Source organism: Liolophura sinensis, chromosome 6, assembly GCF_032854445.1.
Source record: "Liolophura sinensis isolate JHLJ2023 chromosome 6, CUHK_Ljap_v2, whole genome shotgun sequence".
In the NCBI taxonomy this organism is placed as follows: domain Eukaryota; kingdom Metazoa; phylum Mollusca; class Polyplacophora; order Chitonida; family Chitonidae; genus Liolophura; species Liolophura sinensis.
This window is the reverse complement of record NC_088300.1, coordinates 14,794,369-14,805,564: the sequence shown is the minus strand read 5'-3', so window position 1 is coordinate 14,805,564 and position 11,196 is coordinate 14,794,369. Positions and strand designations below refer to the sequence as shown.

Below are 11,196 nucleotides of genomic sequence, written 5' to 3'. Positions count from 1 at the left end.
AAGTATCTCGTCAGCTGCGAGATTCTCGCAATTCTCTCTTCAAAATCTTTCCCGAAGGTGACTTGGGAATCTGCTTGATGAAATGAACGCCACCACGAAGCTTTTTATAGGAGGCCACTTTTCCTGTGAACAAAGAAAAAAATGATGTCCAACGCGTCAGATGCTTTATGAGGTGATATATAATTGACTTCTATATTGCACTTTCACACGAGAGATTAATAAATGTCCTTCTTGTGCTACCCAGAAAGGTAGGTGTGATGTTAAAGTAACAGATACCTAAAATATGAAGTAAGGTTCATCACACAGATAACTTAAAACTATGCATAAACATACTTTCATTTATTACTTTTTTGAATGATTTCTGTGAAGAGAGTTAAAGCCATTTAAGCTTCTGAATTCTAAGGTGGGCTTTAATAGACCATACTGTCAGAGTTTAGGAACTCTGACGTTACAGGAAGTTTTCACAACTTTCATGACACTGAATGTTGTAATAACTCTTTAACTCCATGATTAAAAGATTACTGAAGTAATGTTCTCAAAAATTCCTTCCTTCTGGTGAACATAAGCGTAAAAGGTGATGTGACCTCAGAGTTCCTAAATACCATCAGTATAACTCATAAAGCCCACCACAGAATTCAAATATTTGAATGCCTTTCTACACTCTTAAAAAATACTAAAAAAATAAATGAAAGTATTTTTACACATAGTTTTCAGTTGTCTGTATGATGAACCCTATTTCATATTTTAGCTTTCTTTTACTTTAAGAAAAAATGCCAATGTTCACGGCAGCTTCCGTACATTGTCAGACATGTGGAAAAAATAATGGGGTCTCTTTCCGCCGCAATAGTGACTCGTTACTTGTTTGTCAACGAGTACTACGCTACATGTTTGTCAGCGAGTATTACGTTACTTGTTTGTCAGCGAGTATTACGCTACATGTTTGTCAGCGAGTATTACGTTACTTGTTTGTCAAGGAGTACTACGTTAATGTTTGTCAGCGAGTACTACGTAACATGTTTGTCAGCGAGTACTACGTTATTTGTTGATCAGCGAGTACTACGTTACATGTTTGTCAGCGAGTACTACGTAAATGTTTGTCAGCGAATACTACGTTACTTGTTGGTCAGCCAGTACTACGTTGCATGTTTGTCAGCGAGTACTTCGTTACATGTTTGTCAATGAGTACTACGTTACATGTTGGTCAGCGAGTACTATGTTACATGTTTATCAGCGAGTACTACGTTACATGTTTGTCAGCGAGTACTACGTTACTTATTTGTCCACAAATTGCCATCGTAAAGCAGAAACAGACTTCAAAGATAAGTCCCGAATTACTTTCGGCCGCAAAGGTTGTCTATTGGGTCCTTCAATTTGATGTAAGTTCATATGCTACCCAAGGTGTCATAAAAAAATAAACTCAGCACCCAATCCACAAATATGGCTGTTATGTTTACAGTAGCTGCGGTACAATCTACCACAATCCTTTGTGATATGCTTGTTAAATGTTAACAGCAGTTTCATAAGCCTATAGACTCAAAATTAATTTTTAGTTACGACAGGTTTAGGATATGACTACCATAAGATTAGAACCGTCCTAACCATTAACGAAACTAGTCACAGCTTCGGGTGTGACGTCACTGGTAGCGCCTGGCTTGATGACGACGTACGCCCTAGGGAGTTCTCCTGCCTCAGGGTCGGGTACACCGATTACAGCTGCATCTTGTACCCAGGGGTGGGTCAGTAACAGGCCCTCCAACTCCGCAGGAGCAACCTAGCCGAAAAGAAGACAAAGTAGATAATAATTTTAGGGAATACGTGATATGTTTGTTTAAATTGCAGCATATACAGAATGATGACTTGACACAGTTGCATTATTCAGTTGGATCCCATTGTGAGGAAATTATCTTCGATTTCTCGTGTAGAGTAAAGCTCATAAAGTGAGCGCACTAGAGGGCGATTTATTAACTGAAACTTCCTCCCTAACAAAATACAAGAGATGTTCGATAGAGGGATCCATCGCTGGCCCAATGGTTCTTCGGCCGCGGCATTGGGGCCACTCCCATTGTCGTCAAATGATAAACCTCACCGCCATTGTATAAATGAGAAATTATCAAGTACTGTGTTGAATATCAATCAAATAAACAAATGTAGTCCTTGAGATGAGATATAACGAATTGTCATTCCTTAATGCACGGTATAATTCACAGCTTTGCAGTGATGTCATAGCTGCTCTGAGCCAATCTTCAGCACACTCTTCAGTCATGTGACTGGAGGTGACAACAAAAACTGTAAATAGGTGGATAGCATGCCCTCCTATAGTCAAACGAATTACTACTGCTTCAAACTGCCACCAGAGCGGGATCAGGGCGTAAGGAATGATGACATTACCAGTCAGAGTTTTTGTGCTTTATTTAGAGGACCGTGGCTTCGGTTCTCCCGAAAATATGAATCTGTTTTAAGACGCTAAAGTATATTTTGGCGGTAATACTGAACCTACTTGTTGAGCTTTGTACTTGATAAGCTCCTTAACACGATCTGTGATGTACAGATAGCCTTCTTCATCGTAGTGGCCCACGTCACCTGATGATAATACAGCATAATAATAATAATAACAACAACAATAACGGTAAGAGCTTTTTTTTTGATTGATAGGTCAGTTTCAAATTTACGTATGGAGTAAAATAGAACATTGATCCTGTATGTGATTGGTGAAAGTCGACTTAACCGAAATCGTTTTAATCAACAAGATGGCAAAATGCGCCATTGGGTACACAGCATTGGAATCGTTAAAACGCATACACGGCATGTTCTCCGTGAAACTTTCACAATACAAACTGATGGAAAGGTTTACAAACAAATGTCTGTGGTATGAGGGCGTGTACACATGTAGTTTTTACACACCCGTATGAAACCAACCACCTCGCAAAGCGTCGGCCGTAGCCGCAGGGTTGCCATAGTAACCGGCCATGACTTGCGGTCCCTTAACACAAATTTCTCCGTCTTGTCCCGCACTGAGACATTCGCCTGTCTTCAGGTCTATTACCTGTGGGGACGGAACAACATGATAGTCATAAGAAGAACATGAAGAACAACTTGCCAAATGATTCTCAACTGAGAATGGCGTTGAAGTTTAAAACTATATGAGCATACCAAGCACATCCCACTGCCCAGAAAGCGAGATTGAAAATCACTGGGCTGGCTCGTGGGGCCTGATATTTGCTCTCTATCTGAGAGCCTCTCATATCAAAGTAGCAGCTATAACTTTCGCCATTTTGCCGGACTAATATACAGTAGATGACGATTTCCAGCCAAGGAAAAAGAAAGGTACGAATTGATATTTTATGTTCACATAAATACCAGAAAATAACATGGATACCAACTGTTTCTTTAGGTTAAAACGTCAAAATATATGTGTGTTTTATAATGTACTTTATGTCATCACTACTACTGAATTGAAGCCATTGTCGAATAGCCCATAGTCATCATCCATACCGGTTCATGAGGATAATGACCTCTATGGACCCCTTTCCGGTTAACCTATACCGTCTGATTTCCAACCACTAGCCCGTGCTTAATGGCGTCAAGTGATCGAAGTCGGCTCAAGCTGGTTCAACTGCTGGCAATCATTCGGAATTACACTCCTTGTGTATTAGGAGATTTGTAAGGTAAATGTATCTGGCCACATGCGGTTGTTTCTTCCAGGCTATGTCCGTTTTTCTACACCTGCGACGTCTAATACATTGCAATAGTATTTTCTGCATATTTTCTTACCTAATCATGCTCCTAGAGAATATGTAATTTGCTACTATTTAAGCATTTACATGAGGAGTTAGAATAAAACCCTAAAAGAGATGATTTGATAAGAGGTCGTATTTCACTAGTTTCATATGATTATCACACTGCCGTCCCTGATCTGATTTTACTCTCTATACTTTTTTATTCTCCACATACAAACCTGAATGCTGTTGTATAAAGGGAAATATTCCTGACTACAAGGTAAAACACCAATTAAACAAAACATCAATTGTATCACTGTAAGTAAAACATATATGGTTTAACACACGCGTTATAGGTTTTCTCACTGAACACAGATTTCAATTGGAACAAACTAGTATTCAGATTAACTACCTTGATAGTGGTATCAAAAACAAGCTGTCCAGTTGAGCCGTAGTTTGTGGGAGGAGCATCAAACGTGACAACAGGGGATGTTTCTGTCAGTCCATATCCTGTTACAGAACATTGGAGTATCATATATGGGATAATGATACTACTATTTATAAAATGTTAAAATTTACCGAAATACTCCAGTGTGTACACAAATTGAACACCCTGAAAGAGTTTACAACCCAGTAAGAATACAAGATATGGAGTTTTAAGAAAAGTATAGCCTACGTAAGATCTCGTCTTTTCCAGTTTGTACTCTAGTGTATAAAGCAATTTTTAAAATAGCTTGAATTGTCATAAAACCGTAACGGCTTATATCTGATTGGTGGGAAATTTTGGAGAGTTATTATATCAGTTGGGCCAGTGTAGTGCAGTGTACAGTGTAGCAGTGTAGCCTGTGTGTAACCCAATTTACCCCAGAGAAAATTGATTTTATTGTCTGTTTCCACATTTTGTCGGCCATGGCCTCATATGTATGTTAATATGACCACTTGATAAAGCTTGCTTAAAATGGCCTGTTATTAGGAACTGAAATATTGTTGTAGGAAAGATCGTAAACAAATATTTTAATGCATATTTGAAAAAAAGCAGTGTCAGACATATTCTCTGATGTGTATTAAGTTAACATTCTTTTAAAAAGTGTTGTAACAAATGACCTTGTCCGAGCTCAGTGAGACCGGTGACCTTCTCGAACTCCAGGATGGTGTCCTTGGTCAGAGAAGCTGCCGCAGATACAACCCGCTTCACGAATGGTAAGCCATGCTTCTTGATGCTCGGGTTTTTAATCATATAAACACAGACAGGCGGTACAAGATGAAGGATTGTGATCTACAACAGAGAGGTGTTTCATCAGATACTCATAGACAGGCGGTACTGGATGAAGGATTGTGATCTACAACAGAGAGGTGTTTGATCATATACACACAGACAGGCAGTACTGGATGAAGGAGTGTGATATACAACAGACAGTTGTTTGATCATATACACAGACAGGCAGTGCTGGATGATCTACAACAGACAGGTGTTTGATTATATACACACAGACAGGCAGTACTGGATGAAGGATTGTGATCTACAACAGACAGGTGTTTGATCATATACACAGACAGGCAGTATTGGATGAAGGATTGTGATCTACAACAGACAGGTGTTTGATCATATACACACAGACAGGCAGTACTGCATGAAGGATTGTGATCCACAACAGACAGGTGTTTGATCATATACACACAGACAGGCAGTACTGGATGAAGAATTGTGATCTACAACAGACAGGTGTTTCATCAGATACTCATAGACAGGCGGTACTGGATGAAGGATTGTGATCTACAACAGAGAGGTGTTTGATCATATACACACAGACAGGCGGTACTGGATGAAGAATTGTGATCTACAACAGACAGGTGTTTGATTATATACACACAGACAGGCGGTACTGGATGAAGGATTGTGATCTACAACAGACAGGTGTTTGATTATATATACACAGACAGGCGGTACTGGATGAAGGATTGTGATGTACAACAGACAGGTGTTTGATCATATACACAGACAGGCAGTATTGGATGAAGGATTGTGATCTACAACAGACAGGTGTTTGATCATATACACACAGACAGGCGGCACTGCATAAAGGATTGTGATCTACAACAGACAGGTGTTTGATCATATATACACAGACAGGCTGTACTGCATAAAGGATTGTGATCTACAACAGACAGATGTTTGATCATATACACACAGACAGGCAGTACTGGATGAAGGATTGTGATCTACAACAGACAGGTGTTTGATCATATACACACAGACAGGCAGTACTGGATGAAGGATTGTGATCTACAACAGACAGGTGTTTGATCATATACACACAGACAGGCGGTACTGGGTGAAGGATTGTGATCTACAACAGACAGATGTTTGATCATATATACACAGACAGGCGGTACTGGATGAAGGATTGTGATGTACAACAGACAGTTGTTTGATCATATACACACAGACAGGCGGTACTGGATGAAGAATTGTGATCTACAACAGACAGGTGTTTGATCATATACACACAGACAGGCAGTACTGGATGAAGGACTGTGATCTACAACAGACAGATGTTTCATCATATACACACAGACAGGCGGTACTGGATGAAGGATTGTGATCTACAACAGACAGGTGTTTGATCATATACACACGGACAGGCAGTACTGGATGAAGGATTGTGATCAACAACAGACAGGTGTTTCATCATATACACACAGACAGGCGGTACTGGATGAAGGATTGTGATCTACAACGGACATAGAAAGGCTGTGCAGATATATTTCATAAACAAATGACATGACTTTTAAGTAATTGTATTTTCAATGGCAACTATAGTGTAAATAATTACGAAGGTCGTATGTCTGGTGATGATCGATTCTGAGGGTTATCCTTTGTGTAGGGCTACGAATGTCAGTTTGAGGCTTACAATTAGAGTTTTAAACTTCACCACGAAGAACTGAAATAGCAAGCTATGGTTTCGCCTTACCTTTTCTTTGTGCATGGTCTGGAGAAAATTTTCGTCAAATTTAGGTATGATCGTCAACGAGGTTCCGCCATTCAAGGTGTACAGAATTTTACCGTTCAGTCCGTAGGCATGGAAGAAGGGGAGGTAGCCAAGCACCCGGTCAACTCCAGCTTCCGGCGGAAACACTTGTCTGTACACAGAAATTTCATGTTCATTGAGGTACAAGAATGAGTATGTAATGGCAGAAAATAAACGTGGAAATTTAATTCCACAACTTTGTACAACCATTTCTTAAGTAATGAAGTCCGACGGATTTCTTGGGTTTAAAGTAATATTAAGGTTTCTGTTCATCCAGTTAGTTCTTCTATTTAAAACTACCTTAATATATATTTTATTCACCCAACATAAAACAATGGATTGTTCATCAGTAACACGCCTAATCCACGTCACTTAAAACAATCGTAGAATACTAACTTACGCAAATTGAATCAAATTGGTGAGCACATTGGCATGTGTTAGCATCACAGATTTGGGAAAGCCAGTGGTTCCGCTGGAGTAAGGGAGGAAGGCTAGATCCTTCTCGGGATCGACATCCTGGGGTTGAGAGAAGGCCTGACCGTCGTCCTCCATCAGACTTGAGAAGGGAAGCCAGCCGTCAGAGGAGCCAAGCACGATCTTTGTCTGAAATATGTATAAATGAGGAATGTTCCTGTCCTTTGTTTGAAAAGAACGCCAAGGTCCGGGGGTGGGGGGTGAGGGGTGAGGGGGGATTGGGTGGGTGGTTTGTGGTCATGGTGAAGCAATTTCATAAACCCACAAAACCCCAAAGAAAGCTCACACGAAACTAGTGAAGCGGAAATAACTGACTGCATTTCGTTTACCCACAATGGCTTAAATACATTCAGTAATTCAGTAAATGGTAATGGTCCAATGCAAACTAGTTGGACGAATTACACCGGTTTGTTATCGGACAAAACTTCAAAGAGATGGTTAAGCGGCTAACGTGTCCCAAAAACCTACTGTCACAAATCATTACAAATCTACTTTTTGGAACATTTTATCATAAATAACGGTGCAATATTTCAACCCAGAAAACGTCATTTCCTGAGAAATTTAAGGAAAAGAAAATGTCTTTGTTTCACTTGTCACATATAAAAAAGATAATGTAAATGCAATGCTATACATGCATAAACTGGATAGTTGTACCTTTACATTCGTGTTATTTGAAAGACCAGCATTAACCATGGGAATGAATTGTGGTCCTGATACCATGGCAACAGCACCGCAGATCTTCATCTGTCTGGCAATGTCCTCTAAAATGGGAAGGGAAAGAATGATTAATTATGGCTTAACGCCACTTTCTGACAATGGAAAGTGAAGTTTTTGTTATACTTTAGTTTAATATGCACTTACATTACTGAATTTGTTAATTTATTTATTTACTTGATTGGTGTTTTACGCCGTATATAAGAATATTTAACTTTTACGACAGCGGGAGGAACCTGGAAAATGCCCTGGGGAAACCTACAACTATTTGCAGGTTCCCTGGCTGAAGAATGCATGCTTAATTACGTCTCAACTCAAATACTGTATTCCGTTGCACACTGACACTCATCATACCCTTAATTTTCTCAGAATTGATCATTCTAAGTGCCAAAGTAGGTAACATTACCTGGTGTTGATGCTGGGTTAATAGGGGAGACAACTGCACCGACATTGAGCACAGCCACACACAACACAACATACTCCAGACAGTTCAGAGAGCACAATGACACGACTTCTCCTTTCTTGATGCCCAGTTTGTTGAGAGCGCTGGTGACCCGGATGACAGCGTCACGCAGCTGTGAAAACGACATGCGTCTTTCCGTTGGGATGTCCACCTGTATGGAAGAACGGCATGATGTAGGTACAAGGGTACGATAGCAGTACGAAACTTATTATTTCCCGCACTGTAAGCTGATATTTATAGTACAGAAGCACCATAGACGAAAAATGTCCATATTTGGTGTGCCTTTCCGGTAATACGATGGAAGGTCTGCCAGCAAACCAATCGGATGGCCTTGGGTTTTCTCGGGCCCTGCCCCGTTTCACCTATAATAACTCTTGTCGTCGTCATATAAGTGAAATATTTTCGAGTACGGCGTAAAACACCAAATATTTAATGAATCCAAAAACGATACCTTGTACCAAAATGTGATGTGTTTTGTATTTATTTATTTATTTCATTAGTGCTTTACTCCGTACTTAAGAATATTTCACTTATACGACGGCGACCAGCATTATGGGGGGGGGGGGGGAGGAACTTCTCACGCATGACCAGCACGAGCTGATTTTGCACTCACAGCGACCGCATTGCTGAGAGGCTCCTGGGTCATTACGCCGCGCTGGCACGCTAACCACCTCGGCTACGGGTGAGGTATATTAATGCGTCTTATACATGTCTTATAATGTGGATGATATATGTATAGATGCTCCAGTATGATGTTGCATATACAGATGGTGTTATGTTATGTGTTTCATATAGAAGATGTCATGTTATGCGATGTGTCTTCGCATACATGGTGTGCGTAATGTTTAATTTAAAGACGGTATGATGTAATGTTGGACAGCCGTTTTCGTCTGCATTGATAACATTGTTATAAGTGGGGCAAGATACCCTTTAAATATTATGCAATCAAGTAGCTTCACGTGTGTAGGTTTAATTTAGTGTTGGAAATCATATCCATATATTCAACAGTGTTCACCGCAATAGAAACATTTTCGTCTCATATAAAACGATGGATGCATGTGTCCCGTGATTCTTCTACAAAAAATGCCAACGTCATGATGATCGCTGACATACGCTGATGGTCACCACTTATTTACTGGGTCAAACAGTTACCGCCGACCACTCGCCAGTTGCATATTTTGTGCATTTCCTGTACATTTATCGAACAACGTACAATTTTACAAACCTGAGGCAAATCTTAACGATGTTAAATATTCTGGGTAAACTTTCATGGCAACAAGTATATTATAGCAACATGAAAGCTATGTGTATGTTTAACGAAGAGAGTAATAAATAAGATTTAATTAAAGATTTCGCTGCACTCGGCTATGGCCTTATGTGAGGGAACTTGTTTGGTACCTGTTGCGCTGCGGCGTTTTCCTCCACTTCTACAACTGACCGACAGCGTATAAGTGAAGTATACCCCGTTCACACGGCCAAAATTTAAACAGGATCAAATTTGAACTGGTTTAGATAGAATCCAATTGTAAAAATGCGTGCATTCACACGACCATATGACCAAGCTGGTTTTAAACCAGTTCAGGGATTTACCCGTTAACATGTTCATATTTAAGCCGGTTTAGTAATTACGACGTCATCCTGATCTCCATGTACCTGGGACATTTGATCCAGTTACCGTTCACACGGCACAGATAAACCCGCTGAAGCCCTGAAAATGGCTTAAAGCCACGTCACTAGCTGGGGCAAATAAACCGGATTAAATGCCCCCACTTTGCGTTCACACGAGCGACATCCAACTAGCCCAAAGCCACTTTCGCAAGTTGAACACGCTTAACTTTGGCCGTGCAAACGGGGTAATATTCGTCAGTTTGCCTCAGAGCGCAAATTTCAATAAATACCCATAATAACATACATGAAAGTCCTTCAGTGAGCTTCGTAAGGCATCGCCGACTTACCAGAGCCTCTAAATCCTTGTACTTCTCCAAACATCCCATAAGGTGCTGCCCCAAGGATACCCGGGGGACCAACATGGGCTCACAGGGGCTGTGGACATGGTTATCGCTGGTTATCAACCTGGCAGCCCGACACAAGGAAACCCCACGTGAAAAGCTTCTTTTCATGACGTGCTTCTCTAGAGGGGAGGAATTTTTGGGAAGAATTCGAGTACCGAGTCGCCGGACACTTTGGAGGCTGGACGCCATGTTGACCTGGACGGCTGTAACAGAGGAGAGATTATGGCAGCGATAGTGGAGAGGACAGTGGATGTACAACAGTGCGTCCACTGATGACCAGTTTGTCGTCCGTCCGTCTCGCTGCTAGTGTTACACTGCACTGTCTCTGTGACCTCTAGGTAGTGATAGTAATTTTGATAGATTATCGACTGATTAACCTTGGGTGACACGTCGACAGGGTTATATACACACGGCAATCAAATGTATGTCGAGTGTGTAATGAGTTAAAAGTACGAAATAACCAAGGCTGACTATAGGCTATGAATAACATATACCGTCCTCAATTCTAGGTCAAGCGTTTAGGTATTTCGAAAGATCACTGTTGAATCTAAGGGACGTGAACAGTAAGTTACTATCAAAGCATCACTGCATGGGTTTCTATGTCCAGCTATCTTATGCCTTTGGATTTCGGTTAGAAAGCATCAGTAAAGGGATCAGGTGGAAATGGATTAGCAACGGCTCTCACTTAAAAGGCATCGGCAAAGCCGTGGAGAATAAGAAACACAGAGACGTGTCCGAGTTCAAGCTGTACCATATGTACTGGTTATAGGTCATGTCAGTTGTCTTAA

General features: G+C 40.7%; 1 protein-coding gene across 1 annotated transcript; it reads right to left on the bottom strand.

The window, feature by feature from the left end:
* Positions 1-10: 10 nt before the first annotated feature.
* Positions 11-10,597, bottom strand: LOC135466938 (uncharacterized). Its single transcript, XM_064744692.1, has 11 exons — positions 10,352-10,597; positions 8,340-8,547; positions 7,874-7,980; positions 7,146-7,348; positions 6,689-6,857; positions 4,821-4,992; positions 4,129-4,226; positions 2,902-3,043; positions 2,498-2,580; positions 1,600-1,771; positions 11-123 (listed from the first exon to the last, which is right to left on the bottom strand). Exons 1-11 carry the CDS (start codon positions 10,595-10,597, stop codon positions 11-13), a joined length of 1,713 nt encoding a protein of 570 aa, XP_064600762.1.
* Positions 10,598-11,196: the final 599 nt, after the last annotated feature.

Bases quoted from the DNA above. Each gene is read 5' to 3' on its own strand.
- LOC135466938 (XM_064744692.1), bottom strand. From the start codon at position 10,597: ATGGCGTCCAGCCTCCAAAGTGTCCGGCGACTCGGTACTCGAATTCTT. The intron at 8,548-10,351 runs GTAAGTCGGCGA...TCTTCCATACAG, and splicing joins ACAAGGATTTAGAGGCTCTG to GTGGACATCCCAACGGAAAG. The intron at 1,772-2,497 runs GTAGGTTCAGTA...CTTTTCGGCTAG, and splicing joins TCAAGTACAAAGCTCAACAA to GTTGCTCCTGCGGAGTTGGA.